A 19,188-nucleotide genomic window follows, 5' to 3' on the forward strand; every position below is an offset into this window, starting at 1 on the left:
GACCGAAATCCATCACGCAAACACCGTGGCATCCGTCTTCATAATGTGGAGACATAAGGTCATCGAGATATTTAAATTATGGTTAAACGGAAGGTTTTGCTTCAATTGAAATGACTTATTAAGAACAATTTAAACACGATTGTTGTACGGGTGAAACAAGATAATTGAAAACTTTAAGGAACTTACGGTCAAGGAAATGACTTAGTTTCTAAGCATTTCCGGTTATGTCTAGTCATTTAGTGCTACTCAAAAGCATGACAATACTGCTATTTGTATATCCATATCCATAACGCCGAATCGTTTCCTCAAATCGCCGCTTTTAATAACTCGACCTTGAGGGTTTCCTGTCGCCGGTAACTTAATCTTAACGTGACACTCCTTCCAGTAGAAATCTAACCAGGATTATTTTGTTTCAGGGTTTGAGAAGCTTAGTTCTTATTATAATTTTTAAATAAAGAATTTTGTTTGAACTAGGGAGAAAGTGAGTCACGAGAATGCAAATGAATGGGTTTTGAAGTTATAACAACTTTTCTTATTTTATTTTGTCAAATTTGATCACCCATGCCATCCGTCGGCATGTATACATTCAAGCAATCTAGGGCTACACAACCTGCAATTGAAAATTATACAAAATGAAATCGTTTCGAGATTGAATAAAAAAAAATCATCGATTTTGAGCACGCTCCCGACAGCTTCTCTTAACGTTCGAGGAAGTGGATCAGGAGAACTGTTTTGAAATGTAAAATCCGGTTTCGTGTTTGAGCAGTACCTCAACAGGTTACATTCCATCACATACGACTTCGTTACATTTTGAAGCAGAGGGAGGTTAGTTTGAAGAAAAATCGTAACATGTGAATATTGTTCGATTTAACCCCAGAGGTAGAGTTGGACTAGAAGCAGGAAATTGATATGTAGATCTTGAGAGTTGAAGGGTTAATTAAGACTTCTAATAATTCAGTTTGAGGTCGAAGGAAGAATACTGCAGATCTGCCAGAAGCTTTTGAGGATAAGGAAATAATGCTATGAGCTTGAAGCCGTATTTCTTGTAAAGTCGAATAGCTGGTGTCTGGGCACTTGTGGTAGTCAAAACAACCTTCTCGAAATTTTGTTCTTTTGCATGTTTTAGTAGCTCATCGAGCAATTTCCCAGCGATTCCCATTCTTCTACAGGCTGGTGATACAGACATTCTCTGAAGTTCAGCAACTCCTGGCTTGTGGCTCTCATTATGAACGAGTCCAACCATTCCCACAACTTTACCATTCCACTCAGCCACCCACATGTGGCAACCATCATTGGCCATGTAAATCGTTTCAATCTTCTTCAAATCTGTTGCCAAACAGGAGTTAATGTATTTCCAACACTCCAGATAAACATGCACATACAAAAGCGACAGCACAACGAAGCAAGCGAAGATGTAAAGAGGAACAAGCCACAGGGAATATTTAAAAGCAGCGAGAAAAACAGAGGCACTTAAAGCTGCTAGAACCCAGCAGTATCTGGGGAAGACCACCTGTGCCACAAGCTTGATCAACTGCTCCATTCCCTGAGTGAATATTTCTCGACAATCCCTATAATCAGCGCTTTGATACGATCGCACTTTCACTCCATTGGAGTCGTTGGTTTTCAGAGGCGAAGACATCTGTTCAGTGCAAAATTGAACCATATAATAACATAAGAACAAAACTCCATTTAAAATACGAAAAAAAAACCTATGAACGGACACCTCAGGATATACGTTTACATCCGCCACTATGTTTGGGTGTCCGTTCGTGTCCATTAGATTGAATTTGCTTTTTTTTCTTGGTGACATATACTGGGGATAGCACTTTGTTTGAGAGCTTTCATTTCGATTATTTAAAGAGTCAAAATCTACGGTCCGGTGAACTGATTAACAACCGAAGAGAGAACTTCGTCGACGTTTGCTTCAGCCATCAGGACCGATTTTTCATTGTGGTTGACTGGTTTCAATGGATCGATAGCATGGATGACGCGAATGATTACCTGCAATTCAGTAACGATAGCGAAATGGCCTTTCAAAATAATCAGTGCTATTTGATTATATTACGGCCATTGTGCGAGTGAGCCGGTATTCACGAAATGATGTAAAGTCCATTTTCACCTTGGAAATCACGTTCCAATGTCTTTTGTAACATAAAGCAAATTAACTTTAAATGTTTTGCCTAAGGCTAGATCTTACTTTGAATTCATTTATAACTCGGCCCATTTATCTTTTGGAGGAAACGAGGAAATAATTGTGCCATAGAATTTATCTGGCATCAGACTTACTTGGCAGCTTCAAAAGTCGTCTTTCATCCAGCAGGCTAACGAACTAGGGATTTCGAAAACAGTTGATCTTGATCTCGGTGGCTGAGAGGCTAAAAGGCAGAGCTTACTCTTCTCTTTACGCTTTTATGCTTAGGAAACGTGACTTTCTACTAGACTATTTACGGTTGTTTACCGGTCTACGTAAGAGAATTGTATGTAAATCGACATCTGATAGGTCCCTGTCTCAGCATGAAAAGGGATGACGCATAACCATTGTCTTTCGACCAATCAGAGCACGTCGAAATGGATTCGACGTGACGTTGATTTCGAAAGAAACACGTTCGATTATTTCTCTCCATAGTGTATTTCTATGACAATTTATCGGTTTATTTACTTGCTTTTTTTCATCGAAGTATCTTATCACTACACAACAACAGGGAAATTGGATGCTTTCATAGACTAATTCCAATTAATACCCAACAACGCAATTTAGTGGCGTGTGAGTTGCGGACATGTTCAGGTTACATAGCTTGTTCCTTGCTCGATGTTAAATTCCTCGTCTCTGTTGAACTTTCCTCCTAGATAAAAACTGACAGATGCCCAGTTCGATTTCGAACTTTGATCATAAAATCGTAAGCTGGAGTCCAGGTTCGAACTTGACGAAGGTGCATGTTGCAAATTGCTTTCAAATCTTGGCAACAACACTATTTCTAGCGTGACAAGCACGTCTTGATCAGATAGACTAGGCCGGTAATAACTTGTGTCGAAGCACGCGATCAAATTGTGTACTTTTGAAAAATTATGGATAGCTCGTGGAACCGTTTAAAGTCACTCGCTGAGGGATCTACCGTAGAAACCAAGGAAGATCACTTATCTGAACGTGAATATAGTGTAAAAGAGAGGAAGTCCCACAAGTGGAATCATTGCTTTATCATTTCAGGTCATGATTATAAAGAAGTGTAAATGGTTGCGAGAACTGAAGTGGTGCCCATCCCTGTAATCTAGATGGATATCAAAAAATTATCCACATAACACCTTTTTCGGTATCTAATATTTGTAGATTGGCCACGATCGCGATGACTTCCACAACTGGCCATCTAGCGAGAGACGCGTTTACTTCTTTTGACTTGAATCGATTGCGCGATCCGTTCGCGGCAGCTTTGCGAAAGATACATCGACTCCTGCGTGCGTTTTTGTAAATTGTTTTAATTTGTATCCTCTCAGCAATCAAGTACTAGTTGCTTAATCTTCCTGAAGTCGATTATTTTGTGTTCACAAAACAGATATAAACAAGCTAACTACCAAACTTTTGCGTTAGGTAGGGTCGTTATGTCAAAGCAGCAATCACAGAAGACAAAAATTTTGGACTTACGGTGCAGTGTTTGTTAACGTGAAAAGTGCCTTCGTTTTCATTGCATGAGATACGTGGAAAATCATTCTTAAACACGAAATTGGCGGAAGTCATCTGTGACCTCGATAGTGTGTTGTGCAAGAATAATTTCGAGAACTGACAATGTCACGGGAAAATGTCACAGACCGGAACAAGATGTTGTCACATCCATATTTTATTAGTTGTGAGGATTCAGTTCTAACCACTTGTGCAAAAACGTCCCCCACTATGGACTTATCACCAAACATGGTTAACGACGTGCATAAACAACCAGGGAAATTCGATAAGTTACAGTTATGGATGATCGACGATAAACTCACGATCTTTATTGCAATCCGGCAAAATTGTACACTTTTGAGCTTTATACAAATTTGGGGAAATGACACCCCTCTTTGTGGTGGTTTTCTACGGTTAATGTATTTATAATAAATTTACTTACTGCCCGCAAGACTATTATTCAGTTGGGTCAGATCAAATAACTCTTCAGTGCCCTGGGCGCAGCCAACAGTTGTTAGAATTTTGACCTTTTTGCTAGTGACGAAAATCTATGCACGAATAATAAATATAATGAAATTAGCTGCAGTCATATGAAGTAAAATTTGTAATGACTACTCACAAAAAAAGTACAGAAAACTTTAAAATAAGCCTGTACTTTTAATTATCCACTAAAAAGGGTTCCTGCTTTTCACTGCCGTCCGTCTCTGTTGATGACTAACCAACAGAAGAGAGTGCAAGAAAACTTGAAAATTAACCGGTACTCTGGACATCATAACAAGGTTCAATGTTTTTCACAGCCGTCCGACTCATTTGCAGGTTGTTAAAGCCATTCAATGTATGTGACCCATCAAATCAGCGTTCTTCTAGCTCACTGCGCGACCCTCTGCCCATCTTGCATTCTTCTCTTGTTACAAAACGTTTCCAAAGTTCAAGTTGAGTCGAAATTAATTTTGTGGAAACTGTTCTTCAGTTTGCAATCTTTTTTGCATTTTGACGAGAACCACTTGACTTTTCGTTTCTTCCTCGTTTAGTTTGACTGGAAAAAGGAAGAGTCCAATTTATTTGTTGACGTGCTCAGGTATTGCTTCGACAGCTTGAACAATAGCGAAATCAGGATGAAAAACCCCACAGTTATAACCATTAGGCAGTACTCTAAAATCCATTCTTGTGTTGAGTATTGCCTGAAAATTGGACACCTGTATAAATCACGAGAGGTGGGTATGTGTGCTGTTCTCGGTCCCTCCGCCATCACGTCTTAGAAAACCTCTGCGTTGCAATGTGTAGTCGTTTAAGTTTTCGTGAAATATGTTTGGTCTTTGAAAATAATCAAATTATGATATAGTGTTAGGATCAATTTATCACATGAAAACAGGAAATACAACCCGGTTATATTAAAGCTTTACGGGACGTTTTCTTTATCAGCTTCCGCTGGTCATCGTTAACGTGACAATAGCTCTTCAGACTTTAAGAAAAACACATTTATGGGTCAGCCTCATAACAGTTCTTTTGAAAAATGTTCGGTGGGAAGATAAAAAGCAGAGTTAGCTCTCTTCTGGCGAGTTTTTTTCTCTCTCAAGGAGCTGAGTAAGTAAACAGAGTTCTCACCACCTGGAGTTTCTTAACACTGACATTGATTAACAGTTGAATCTTACTCAATCAATCAACTATATTGTTGCTTGTGACGTCAATGTCCTTCCGACATTCACTCTAAAAGTATACAGAATTGGAAAAATTCCATTTTTGTGCCAACAAGTTTCTTACCTTAAACCCACCCTCTTACACATGACAACCACCAAACAGATACTTTAAAAACATCTAAGCCCAGTTAAAACTTGATTTTAAGGATTTTATAAAAAATAAAAATGAATAAAAAACGCAGGAATACACGTGAACCCTGTAAATAAAGGTCACTGTATTTAAAAACAAAAAAAATTGTCAGATAGCTGGGGTCAATGGTTTAAGTATATGATGCTTGTCAATATCGTGATAAACATAAGATTTTCAAGGAAACACGCGATGTTCTTCAGCACCTAACCGAACCCAGAAATATCACGGAAAATGATATTGAATTTTTCAATTAAGCAGGCTGTATATATACAAACAGCTTTTTTACCAGAAAATATTGCGTGGGAATTGCGTGGAAATCCTAAACCGTTCTATAATGCCCCCTCTCGACCTCGTTAAGTACAATAATCATTATCAAGTCTGTGAGTCACGTACATATACATGTACGGCTCATAAATTTAGCAGACTCCATTCACATTTCGGAAGAAAAGAGCCGGGGGAAGGCGGGTCTGCCTACTATAACCAATCTCCGACCCGGTAACGCTTGTCGTGTGAGGTACAATACCATTTTTGTCAAGAATATTTAAACAAAGTGATGATGAGGAAAAAAAAAGGGGTAATTTTCACATATTAATTTGCTTTAATCTATTTGTTCCTGTTGTAGTTTTGTTTTTTCTTTTGATTTCTGTCTTGTTTTCGTTTGTTGGAGTGGCATTATTTGACAAGGTTTGCTTTGCGGGAGGATATTCAAACCTATCCCAACCTTTTCATAGAGTCTACGATTTAACTGTCTTTCCTGTGTAATACCGAGGTTGTACGAGGTTATAATTTTCGACCTGAGCTAATCGCGTAAAAATTCAAGGGAGCAGACATTTATGGTTTTTTCTGCACTTTCGTAAATTTCTCTTTTTTGCTGTTGTGTTTTTAAGTTTTTTTTACTGGGTGTAAATAGTTTATATAGCGGCTTTCTGAACATGCAGATTTCAAAACGTGATTCGCGAGCTTAACTTGAAACCTTTTTTACTTACAGCTTAGCTTAATACTATGTCTATTATGTAAAATATTGGTACGAGTATTGACTTTGCCACTAAACGCTTAGTGGATAGCACAGGATAAAACGATGTCTGGAACATTGGACCAAGGGACCCTTGGACTACTAGACCATTTTTTGGACTATTTTTCGGACCAATTTTCCGATCATCTTTTTGGAGCATTCAACACATTTTTGAATAACTCTGCATTTTATGGCTTTATGGCGCAATTCTTCTTTCAAATAGCCACATATTGATTCATTCAATCCACAAAAGTAGTGAACTGACCGATTCATGGAGTTTCCCACACGATTCTCTTTTCGGAAATTAATGTTCCCGCTGGCATTTCGATCCCTGTTCGTATTTTCCTGACAATAAAATAAAGAACTATACCCGCCCAGCCCTCCCTAAACATTTTGATTAAACAATGTAATCAGTAAAAAAAAAAAAAAAAAAAAAAAAAAAAGAAAAGAAAAGAAAAAAGAAAAAAAAAAGAAAACGCTCCAAAATGATTTGTATGATCCCACAAACTTTCTTCCGACTAGAAGCATTTATCATTACACCTCCCTAATAATAGACAGTCCAAAAAATGGTCCATAGAAAGGTCCTGAAGGATTGTCCAATGGTCCAACTGTCCATCAGTCCAGTCCATATTTTTCCTACGTCTTTGTAGGTAAAAAAATAACTGATTTACCGATGATATATTGCGCGGCTGATTGCTTGATTAAAATCTCATCACTCAATGGTTTGCTTGGTATCTGTGTTGTCGACGTGCAAAATATGTTTTGTTCTTAGAAAGCAATGAGTGTTTGCCTATCGTTGACCCTACTTATAGCATAAAACAACTTTGTAACAAAACCTCTTGTTTCATGTCCAGAAAAAGGAAAAGTACAAACAGTCTAGCAAGTTTTCTGGACTTTCTTTAGCAATTTAGTCTTGGAAAGTTGCAATGCTTATGATTTTTAGCTGATTTTCAGCTTTTAATTAGCAAAATTTGTTGATCATTCATTAATTCATTCTGTTGAAAACTCTGTCAACATATCCACCCATTAGACAAAGGCATAGTGTACAGATGATGGAAACTTCTGCTTGCATATACTCCTGCTGGGTCCTGCTGATGAAGTGAAAGCAAAATTACTCCACTTATACTGTACCTTCTTTTTTTACAAAGGTATTTTGAATAGATAATACAAGGTTATGCTTGCATATTTTCCAGCTACTGGAATAAAATCTTGATCACTTCTCTTATTTACTCTTAAAACAAAGGCAGCTGTCTAGATGATCGAGATTTCAGATTTTTAATTTTTTGCTAGGAAAATATAGTAGAAAATTACGAAACATTTTGATCCTTTAATGGGTTCCCCATGAAATGTAAACCCGAATTTGCAGAAAAGCCACTGACAAGCAGTCAATAATCAGCGGAAACCTATCTTTAGGAAAATTCCAGCAGCATGTGATAGAAAGATCCTCACATATTTCATCTGTGACCACTTACGAAAACTTAACAGGTACTAGAAGTACTGTTCGAAAAAATTTCATTTGTCACTTATCTTCAACGACCTAGCTTTACCAAGCAAGTGTGTTCCGTCTCCTAGAAAACAATGGCAGAAAGGCTTAGACCTCTGTATTCTTACAATCCAGGGCATATTCGTTCTTCTGTCGATTTACGCAGATGTCTTGCACGTATTATCAGACAGTTATCAACGCAAGAATTGATATTGGAGTACTGCTTAGTGGTTCTGACTGTTGGATTTTTTGTTGTAGTTTCACTTTTATCCAAAATGCTGAAATGCCACCTTCGCACGGCAACAAATGAGGTGGACTCATCCTTCTTCCGGTTAAACTGCTGAGGAAGGCATAATCAGCATGGTAGCGATTTGTGCAGATGCCCTGCGGGTGTTTTCAGGAGTGCTGCTTGGTAGTTGTGGATGTTGGGTTTTTCGTCCTGGTTTTATTTTTGTGCAAAACGATGAAGTGCCGCCTTCGGGTGGCAGCGAATGAATTGGACTCGTCCTTCAGGTTTAACTATGTGGGGAAGAAAAATCAAATCAAGTGGTACGATATCAAAGGTGCGAAACGCCTTGAGAGTCTCCATAATTTTGTATCCAACCAGAGCTTTGGAAACGTACTGGGATGAAGTGAAAGAGCCCGCATTAAGCTTACCTGAGGGATCATAAATTTGTATCAGTCAATAAGTGAGACGGCTGCAACAACTGTGTCACGAGACCTCTCGTTTTATGTCAAACAAAAAAAATCAATAGCAACAACAAATGGTGAATTGCAAAATTTCTGCACTATTTTTTTCAGCTACCGAAAGAGGTGTTATTCATAACTTTTGCCAATTTTCAGCTCTCTGTAGGTTGACAATTTTTTTCATTCAATCCATTAATTTCTGTCGCGGGGAAAGAGGTAATTTGTGACATTTCGTATGAGGGATTTCTGATCGAGTATGGGTTTTGATGATTTCTGATGATTGTTGATTTATTACCATCTAAGAACAAGTTGTTCTATCATATTTTGCAGTGAATCAGTAAATAAGAAGTTTCAGGTTTTTAGTTTTGATCTCACAATTCAAACTTTTGAGGCCGGCTATTATTATTACTGCCGTGTTGCCTTTCTTGCCTCTGTATTGCTTGCCTACTATTATTTCCTGTGTTTTGCTTGCCCACTGGTATTGCCTCTGTATTGCTTGCCTGCTATTATTACTTCTTTGTTGCTTGCCTACTCTCATTGCCTCTGTATGGCTTGGAGTGATAAAATAAAGAAAAACTGTGTGCTACCTCTCGTGAACTGATTTAGGATAAGAGAGGAATGTGGGGAACAGCAGGGGAGGAAGGGGTGGGGTTCGTGTGTACATGTACACGCCAGTGGTCTTTAAACATGAATCGTGGAAAGCCCGATCACAATTTATTTTGAAAACGGATATCACCGAAATCGTGTTGTGCTGGAATTTTAGAGATGGTGGCTCTCTGCGTCAAGTAGATTATTTCTTTCTGTCCGGTTCCAAGCATCAAAATAAGAAAGAGGTACGTGGTGAGCTAAGAAATTATTTCAATACTGATTTGTCAGATTCAAAACCAATCACGTTTCACGAAGTCACCGGCGAAGGAAGGTGGATAGAAATATCGCAGGCACCGCGCACTCGTATGGTGACCCGCTGCAGGTGATCAGTGTCACAGAAATCCGTCTCCAGCCTTTGGATAATGACCAACTGCTCTTTCTGAGAATCACTGCATGAAAAAGCAGGATTACGAGCACTTAAGAATATCTAATATAAACAAATTAAGATACAATATTGAATATTGGATATAAATAAGATTAGTAACACCTGTCTTGCATTAAAATTCCAAAAATGTGTGCCACTACCAAAAAAAAATGCCTACGCCTTTATAAAGCAGCTATAAACACTAGGAACTACTTTAAATTCCGGAAATCTCCAACGCCAAACCATGGAAAACATTAGATTCAAGGAAAACAAATTTTCTTACTTTTCCAACGGAATATACACCAATTGACTGATAGTAAAGCAATTCAGGCCAAGACCCTTGATGCTCGTAAGGAACGAACGAATGAACATATAAACAAGTAGAGAGGCTTATGGGAAAAAACATTCCGAAGTAAAAGTTGGCAGATGTTGAAGCCTAAAAAAAAAAACAGTGATCTCATTACCATTTTTAGTGACAGCAAAGCTGTTTATAATTCCCTAACCTTTTTGTCCCTAAGATTGGTCAATTAACCACTTAAATCCTCAGAACAGAACAATAGTGAACTCCTTGAGAAGCAGGAACTTAATTGCTACCGCAAGACATGTAGGTACAAATTCTTCAAGCAACGTACAAAGTAGAAAAATAGGAAGAGTTAAATTTCGATAATGCTTCGATTATAGATTGAGTTCACAATCTTGAACGGATTAAAGAGTTGAGCAAGTCACAGTTCTTTTGGAGGCAGCGATGGCCATGGAATACACACACATCAACACATTCCCATCGAGAACTGTATCCAGAGGCCAAGGAAATATAACAACTCAAGAGGTATTGTTGGAATACAGCCTGGTTATCTTGGTTCTGGGTTGTTTTGCGTTGGTTTCCCTTTGGTTTAAATTTTATCAACGAGTAATGGATTCTGATTCACTCCTCTGTTCGAAGACAAACTGAACTAAAACTGCATCACTAGTAAAAACTTCAGGCAGAAAGATGTTGAGAGGCGTCCATAGACGATGGCATTTATGATACAAAATAAAACAACATAATGAAGAGGTTTTCAGGATATTACAATATCACACATAGCTTTTAGCAGATCTTTAGCAGAAAGAAACTTAATTACAATTTTTATCTTTTACATTTTCATTTTCATTATTATTTTTTTTTGATTCTTGCATCGTCGCATTCTATACAAATTGGATGTAAACATGGATGTTCAAGTTGTTTTGATGATCAGATGTAAAAGCCGTAATTATAAGTTGACAGACATGACATTGATGAAAACTATATAATACAGCAGGTTCGTGGAGTTAGTTCGTTCGGGGGAATTTTAGATTATCATCGATGCCGTGCAAAATCCTTATTTTCGGAAAGAAACTCAAACGAAAGTGGAGATCAGGGACAGTTGAGCTATCCTTTAATTGATGAGATGAGTTGTAACTAACATGGAGATAACAAACATACGTACTCGTAGCCGTTGGTGTATCTATTAATGTTGAAACGTTTTATTCTTTCTGAGCTATGAGTACTTTCTCAGAATCAATAATCTGTCGGTTTCATCTGAGGTTAAAATACATTGTTTATTTAATAAGATATGACTGGAATTTCAGGCTCATTGCATGCCATAATTTTTGTTTACGGGTTCTGTCATGCACCACGTGATAAAAGGTCAGGTTACTTATTTGTTTTGTTCGCAATTGCTATTATTTCTCAACTTGTTTTCATCAACTTTTAGAACGAACAATATTCAAAGCAACAGCGCTTCAACTCTTTCCATGAGTACGACATGGAAAAAAAAAAGTATTTGTCTACTTTTGGAATTAACTCATGCCAAATATAACGATGAGTCGCAAAATGTGATTATTTGCTTATTACACGGAAAAAGGAAAGCATCGCACGACATATGGTTGCAGTCTATTGTCAGTAAAGGGACTCATCGGGATATGTGGTTGATAATAAACACCTGAAAAATGATACGCATGAGTTTTGAACAATGTTGTCAATGACAGCCGATTACAGTTACCCGTTGATGGCCGCTGGCTACGTCGGCGGTTGGGCGAAAATTGAAAGATAAAACGAGACTTTCCGGTAAGTTGCAGTTTCATTGCATGGAATTCTATCGAGTCATAAAATCGCTCCAAGAGATCACATGAGATTACCAAGCGCATGTGCATAATCAGTATTTACAGCCGAGTGTGAGTGTCTCATAAAAGTTAGAAATGGGGTGACCCTAAGTAAAGATTGTGAGTACCGAGTGGATACGACAGTGGGTGGGCATGTGATCCCTTGGAGCAGTTTGATGACTCCGTAGAATTCCAATCAAACTTCAACTTACGGATAAGTCTCGTTTAATCTCTCAATTCTTTCTCGTCGTCACTGCCACAGGGATCCCATGAAATTTCAAAGCTAACTAAGTACAGGATCAGCAACAAAAATGCATTTATTGTAGAGTACAACAAAACTATTAATGTAACAACAGCATGCTCCACTTATGAGGTAATTTAGAAACACTGATGTCCAACGATTTTCTAGGTAGACAATGCGGTGATTGAGCTGTGAGTAACAATAAGGCTGAGATAAATAGCCTTAGCTTATGCTCAAATCGCGATGGAGTACGGCTGATGCGAAATTAGAAGACTCCATCGCTTTATTGTAAAACAAATCAAAGCATCTAGAGGATGACCATCCAGCAGTTTGTAAAAATATCCTGAACATTATTCTCAAGTGAGCTGTGGGGTTTGAATACTTTTGCGTCTAGACTAGCAGCCTCCATAACCGAATGGATCCATCCATAAATAGTTTCCCTAGATACTGGCTTCTAAGGTTTAATAAAGCTGATAAAAAGTTCAGTTTCTGAACCTCTTGGAGGCTGGGTATGCTTAAGATATTCCGTCCAGCAGGTAAATACACAGAGTGATGAATCAGTTGAATGAGCTTAAAAAAAGTTTCGTTTTGGGGCTAATAAGCCCCTTTACCTTTCTAGGCCATCATTCCCCTAATTAAATTTCGATACTCCCTTTCAATTGATTTAGTTCGCTAATCCAGTTTCCTGACTACCTCTTAACTATAAATCTTTCTAATATATAAACGTTGAATATATTCTGTGTTATACAATGTTACGGCAATCTTGGTTGATCGGTAATTGCACTATTTTTTAATGTATCTTTGATTTACGTATCTTATGAAACTAATTTACGTTTTCCGTATGATGTGAAGAAATTGTTTTGTCTTGTGTCGTCGCTTTTACAGAGAAAATTGGCTATTTGCCTCTGTCGCTAGCAATGGGATTGTGCCTGATGTTGGTTTTATTTTTGTAACCACTTTCCTCGACTAGATTATGAAAAATTGCACTAAGCCAAGAAAGAAAGTGTTTACGTCATAAAATTTTAGTAATACAACACCCTCGCCGTTTGCATCTGGCATGCAATCGGGACGTGATGGCGCTGCCGCCCAAAACAAAAGCCAATCAAGAATGATATGTAACCACCCACATGTTTCGCCGAACGGAAAAATAGAACATCGTGAGTAAATATCTCGCTAAGTGAAAGTAAACATGAACAGCTCGCTTCGCGCCGAGGAACAATCGCGTTTGTTGGTGTCAAGAAATCATTTTGTGATCCACATGTATTCAACCCACGAGGTGATTTTGGAATATTGTTTGCTAATCATTTTGATGGCATTCGCGGCTGTAGTAACTTTCACCTTAAAATTTCTGAGTAGTGGCTTTCATCCTGGACCTCGCTGTGGCATGATACTCAAGAAGTGTATGGATTATTCTTGAATTTCCGAAGAGAACCTGTTTCTGTAATGAAAAAGACGGAAGGAGTGACTCTAAGATGGCATACAGAACTGTACCGTTATCCAGAAAGTAATTTCAACCTTCAACAGAGAGAAGTAATCAAACCTTATATGCTTACATGTAAACATGCCGTAAAGGAATTACCGACAGGAAGTCTATCGCGATTTAATGCGTCAAACTGTGTTTCTGGTAGGGTAAGAAAAAAAAAAAAAAACCAGGGCACCTGTTGGATTAAACATGAGTACATCTTAGTTATTGCTCAGAAACTGCACATTCATTTATTTATTTACGCTGTTTTGTTGACAACAGAAGAGTACTTCATCAGTTCATTCATGCATGCTTCACTGTTGTGAACGCTTTATTTGACAGGAAGCATTTGATAGAGTCACCTGTTCTGTAATATAAAATGCACTAGCATACTTAAATATACAAAAAAATTGGCCTTGGAAAAATGCAAACTAGTTAAACACTCTCTGTGTTAGCCATCAACGCTGTAAGAACTTGATTAAATTATCTGGATTATAGTTGAAGCCTGTAGATTGTAGGTGTGCATTTTTTCCGATTACAATTTTCAGAAGGTCAACTACATTTCCTATCTATACATGATACCCAAGGATTAAGAAATAATCATCAAAAAAAGGGAAACTTAATGTTGTTATCGTGAGTTCTGTTCCAACACATCTCTTGAAACTCATGATTTCCCTTTTTTTGTTTCAGAAGAAAGAAACTATAAAGTCTTCAGAGCTCCCTTTGTAAATTGCAATTTCAGTCGGTTTATCTATCAGGCAAAATCCTACCCTTGACATCAAAATAGTCTTTTCGTGAATTTGGAAACAAATTTTATACCATCTCGTTAGTCAAGAACAAGGGAAACTGCCAGGCCTTAATCATCTTGATTTTAGACGCAGCTTTCCCAAAACATATTTAGGATGAAGAAACTTAAACTTGTGACTTCACCTACTCGTAATGACATATATATATGTGTGTGTGTGTGTATGTATATATATATATATATATATATATATATATATATATATATATATATATATATATAACAATATAAATGCCTATTACCTTTGTCGCATTGCGTGCAGAAGTGATGCAATATTACCCATGATATCAATCACCATGTTCCGCCCTTCATTTACATTTCTTTTGTGGATCAAAACTCGCGTGACCTCGCCTGTTTTTTACAACTTTAACTTGTAACAGGCGTAAAATGATTGATTAGGTGTTCTAATTGCAACTTTGCGGCAATCCTTCCGAGCCAGATGACTGACAAGTATGAAATGGCAGCTCGCTGATGATCAGTGTTCATTACCTAATGAACGAGTTACCAGTAATCAGATCCTTGCATTTAGCAAAGATTTCTGGGATCGCCACGTGGCAAACATTGCAACTTGCAATGAAATGTATGGCGAGAGGTTGTTTCGATGTCCAAAATAACTATTTCGGAGAGAGATCACCACTTTTTCGCCGCTTTTTTCAATCACAAATGGATTTAGGTTTTGTTGATACAAGGGAAGCGCAAATTTTTTGTTTGACAAACCATGAAATATGAAGTAAAATCTATCAATTGACTTTTCACCATGCGCAAGTTTTATTGTGAAATTGACATCGTGTAATGGTCTCGAAATTTAGACATTAGCCATAAATAGTCAAGGAATAATTCAACTAAGCCTTTTCAGTTTTGTATACATGTGTTTGCTCTACTTCTGGCTTTTTTCTTGGCTTGGTCAAACAAAAGAGCGCTACAACAGCTACCTCGGGCATTAAACGTTATCGTAATACATTTAAAGTGATTAGACACCTACATTCCTTCTTTGCTGTAGTGTATGAGAACGAAACAGTGTCAATAATCGGCGCAAAACTGAACCCTTTCTTCTGCGAGGATACGCAGATACGAAAGGGTCGCCTAAGGAGCTATGTGCATTTGAATATATGCCCACAGTTTCTGCCGGGCTTTTCATGATCTTTCCTTTCTCCTCCAAGGAGTTCGAGGAGAAAAGTGGTAGCACGAAACCTTTAAATTTTCTGAAATAAACTGTCACTTGACTTAGGGATTCCCTCGTGTTTTTTTATCGCTTATATAATCCTTCCAAAGAGCGACAGCTAGGTTAAGGCAATTTCCATCTCCGCTGACAACGACTTCTCTCCTGTAAGGAGGTATATATTCAGACGTCATAATTTGTATATTTAATACGCTAACAGGTATAAATTTAGGCTGTTCACACATGAATACATTTGATAAGATTTCAGTGAGTTATTTCCTTGAGATTTATCGCTAACTTTGTAATATGTCAAGACCAAAAAGCAATGGCGATCTCACATTAGACCTTACGCTAGCAGAAGAAGTTTATCGGTATATTTTATAACATATTTCGTGTTAATTCTTATAAAAACTACACTCTCCTCTATCAACATTATCTTAATCGATTTATGTTAAAACTGCAGTTGACCCCTTTCCAAAATAGGGATTTTTAGACATCGAAACAACCTTTTGCCATACATTTCTTGATTTCTCGAAGCATTTAAACGTTTAATAACCTGCAAAGATTAATTTGGCATCAACATAACATTCCGTGTGCCTGTGTAAGTGAATCAGTTACAACACTGCGGTGATGATACACAGTGAATACTATCGACTGTTCTGAAAATTAAACATAATTTCTAATTTACAGATAGTGAAAAAGAAGAAAATTATCAACTAAGGGCCGAATTGTTTGGTTTCAGCAATGAATTCTCTGGAATAATCAGCAAAGATATCTTTTGTAATCAGTTTGGAGCATAAGATTTTTATATCTTTTGTAACTTAAAGGTGAAAAATTTAAGCTTTACAGTACGTTTGCGAACTCTCTGTTCCCTAGTTCGCTTTCATTATTCAATTGAATATTTGGGCTAAGTATTGTAGTTTAAAGACTGAACAAGAGCGATTATCTGTAAACCGATACCGAAAAAAGCTCAGAGTTCGCAGATATCGTGATACATTTAAGTGATTAAACACCTACATTGCTTCTTTGCCGTGGTAAAGGAGAACGAAACAACGTCAATAATCGGCGCAAGACTGAAACCTTTCTCCTACGAGGATGCAAAGGTACAAACGGATGGCTTAAGGAGCGATGCACAAGTGAATATATGCCCACAGTTTCTGCCGGGCTTTCCGTGATCTTTTTTCTCCTCCAAAGAATTGGAAGAGAGGTGGCAGTACAAAAAACTTTGGATTTTTCTGAAATAAACGATCACCTTACCCAGGGATTTCCTCGTGTTTTTTATCGCTTATTCCATCCTCCCAAAGAGCATCAGCTCGGTAAAAACAATTTCTTAACCGCTGACAATGACTTCACTCCTGTGAGGAGGTATATTTTCAGACGTCGTAATTTATAATATTTGATACGCTAACAGGTATAAATTTAGGCTGTACATCCATAAATACAACTGAAAAGACTTAATTGAGCTATTTCCTATCGATTTATGGCAGTAACTTTGTAATATGTCAAGACCACCACGCGATGACGATTTCACATTAGACCTTACGCAGGCAGAGAAATTTATCGGTTTATAACACATTTCGTGTTGATTCAGATAAAAAACTACACTTTCCAACAGTATCCTAATCCATTGATGATAAAACCGCGGCGGAAAGCGTTGATCTCTCTCCAAAATAGGGCTTTTTGGACATCGAAACAACCTTCACCGTTCACAATTCTTTCTAACGAGTCGCAATGCTTGCCCTATGGCGATCCCAGAAATCTTTGTACGCAAGGATCCGATTATTGACAATTCATTCGTTGTCTTTTATCGTTCAACGACTATCTAAATTAATATATTTCAAAGACGAATATTCGAATGCACTTGTGTTCAAAATGCCACGCTCAGTGGTGACTGTTTAAGGGGTGGGAAAGAAAAAGGAAGGAAGGAGACGAACGAATACCTAATTTTCTTTACTCTGCAATGTTGTGGAGATTTGTCCTATGGCAGATGAAATTTCTCACTCAATGCAGTGTTGATCTGTTAACCACTCTTTCCGGTTTTAGATACGATTAAGGATTGAGGGATTAACTCACCGTTCTTCAAAATTTAATATTTCATGTCATACTATTAAACAAAATTAAAACAGTGAACAGGTCAGAGAATTTACCACGTGAAATGTCTGCCAAAAACAAGAAACTTCCAGAAGCGTATCCATGAAAACTTTGGCCCCAAAAGGCAAGGAAACCCCGTTTGTCTCCTTCTTTCTGTAAAGCGCCGGTGACACTGCAAGGATACTATTAGTTCGATTAAATCGTTGTAAGTTGCTAGTGTTCTAAAGTCATGAAATTAAAAAAGACGGCAAGTTTAACACAAGGAGATAAGAGGACCCCATCTTATTAATGATCGCCATTTTTGGATTCTCTTTCACGGAGTGAAAAGAAGAACCATTTTGTCAAGTTGGTCTGTTTTTTTTTTTTTTTTCGAAATGATTTTTGAATAAGCTGGCAGACGCTCCACATAAATAAATTTCAAATATTCACGACTCCCTCAATCCTTTCTGGAAAAAAATCTATGATGTCATTTCAAACCAATTGATGCTAACCAGTGAAAGGACAAGGTTATCTGTACGACAAGAATGATGACTAATTTTGAGTTTAATCGTGGGATAACAAAAATTATTTTATCTATTTTTGTAACGAGCGTAAGACATCGAGAATTCCCTGAGTTATCTGCATCGGTAAGAGCAGTGGTAGATAAAGTAATGATAAATAATAATGAAATATACATGTAGGCGCCCGATTCGCATTTTGATGACATAAACCGGAAATCAACAGCAGGATTACTTAATGGAATTAAATCAGATTTCTGCTGTCCTCTTAATTTAGGACACTGATAGCCTTTTCATGCTTATGTACCTTGTACCTTCATGAGGTAGGTAATACCTTAACGAGTTTCTACGTGTATATTGATTTCTTCATTCATATTGATGACATAAAATGCATGAAAAATAAAGAGCAGGATCAATGACTGGGATCAAATATAATCAGACCTCGATCCTCTAAATTTAGGAAGACTGGTGATCTTTTTATGCTCATGCGCCTTGCATCCATGGGATAGGTAACACTTTTCTGGGCCTCTTGTAAAGAAAAATTCAATAAAACTTTATGCTTACATCATATGGTCAATAATGAAATCAATGGGGCGTTATACGCGTCAAAACATAACTCCTCATTTCCGAGATGTTCATCTGCAATCATCATTTTTTCATGTTTTAAGTAAATCGTGCTTTCCCCCCTGTGGATCACGGAACTCGACATTTTCGTCAATTTCCGTATGAAAATTGATTTAGCGTCCCATTCACCCAGCCTGCAAGATTAATGCCTTACCAATGATAGCTACTACTAACGAACGTTTTATAGTATTATAATCTCATCGTGAAACATTTTCTTCAAAGAAGGTTATGCCACATAACGCTACCACGTGAAAGGTTTAGAGTTTCAATATTAGCTACATGGTCTGACAAAAATATTTAATCGAAATACAACCATCACTTATTACGAAAGTGGATTTAGTTTATAAAACACGTTTCGGCGGCAAGATCAATGCCCTCTCTATAGATTTGTTATATGGTGGGCCGTTTTCTTTGAAAGAAGACTTGCCTCTCTCTCTCTCTGTACAAAGAGAACGAAACTAGTGAAGAGATAAAAAGCAAACGAGAGAAATAATTGAAGAGCAAACTGTAGTTGTATT

The 19,188-nt window shown here is 37.5% G+C and overlaps 1 protein-coding gene and 1 long non-coding RNA gene across 3 annotated transcripts; one reads left to right on the top strand and one right to left on the bottom strand.

The window, feature by feature from the left end:
- Positions 1-505: 505 nt before the first annotated feature.
- On the bottom strand, positions 506-2,384 carry LOC113673068 (putative N-acetyltransferase camello). Its single transcript, XM_027189423.2, has 2 exons — positions 2,287-2,384; positions 506-1,639 (listed from the first exon to the last, which is right to left on the bottom strand). Exon 2 carries the CDS (start codon positions 1,637-1,639, stop codon positions 947-949), a length of 693 nt encoding a protein of 230 aa, XP_027045224.2. The 5' UTR covers positions 2,287-2,384; the 3' UTR covers positions 506-946.
- A 3,481-nt stretch (positions 2,385-5,865) lies between these two features.
- Positions 5,866-9,249, top strand: LOC149053427 (uncharacterized). Of its 2 annotated transcripts, none has more exons than XR_016185331.1 (3): positions 5,866-5,993; positions 7,522-7,639; positions 8,233-9,249. It is a non-coding gene; the product is annotated as an uncharacterized LOC149053427 (long non-coding RNA). The 2 variants fall into 2 exon arrangements; XR_016185330.1 differs by having other exon boundaries at positions 5,919-6,053.
- The last annotated feature ends 9,939 nt before the right edge of the window (positions 9,250-19,188 follow it).

This window comes from Pocillopora damicornis, chromosome 1 (genome assembly GCF_964200805.1).
Source record: "Pocillopora damicornis chromosome 1, jaPocDami1.2, whole genome shotgun sequence".
NCBI classification, from domain to species: domain Eukaryota; kingdom Metazoa; phylum Cnidaria; class Anthozoa; order Scleractinia; family Pocilloporidae; genus Pocillopora; species Pocillopora damicornis.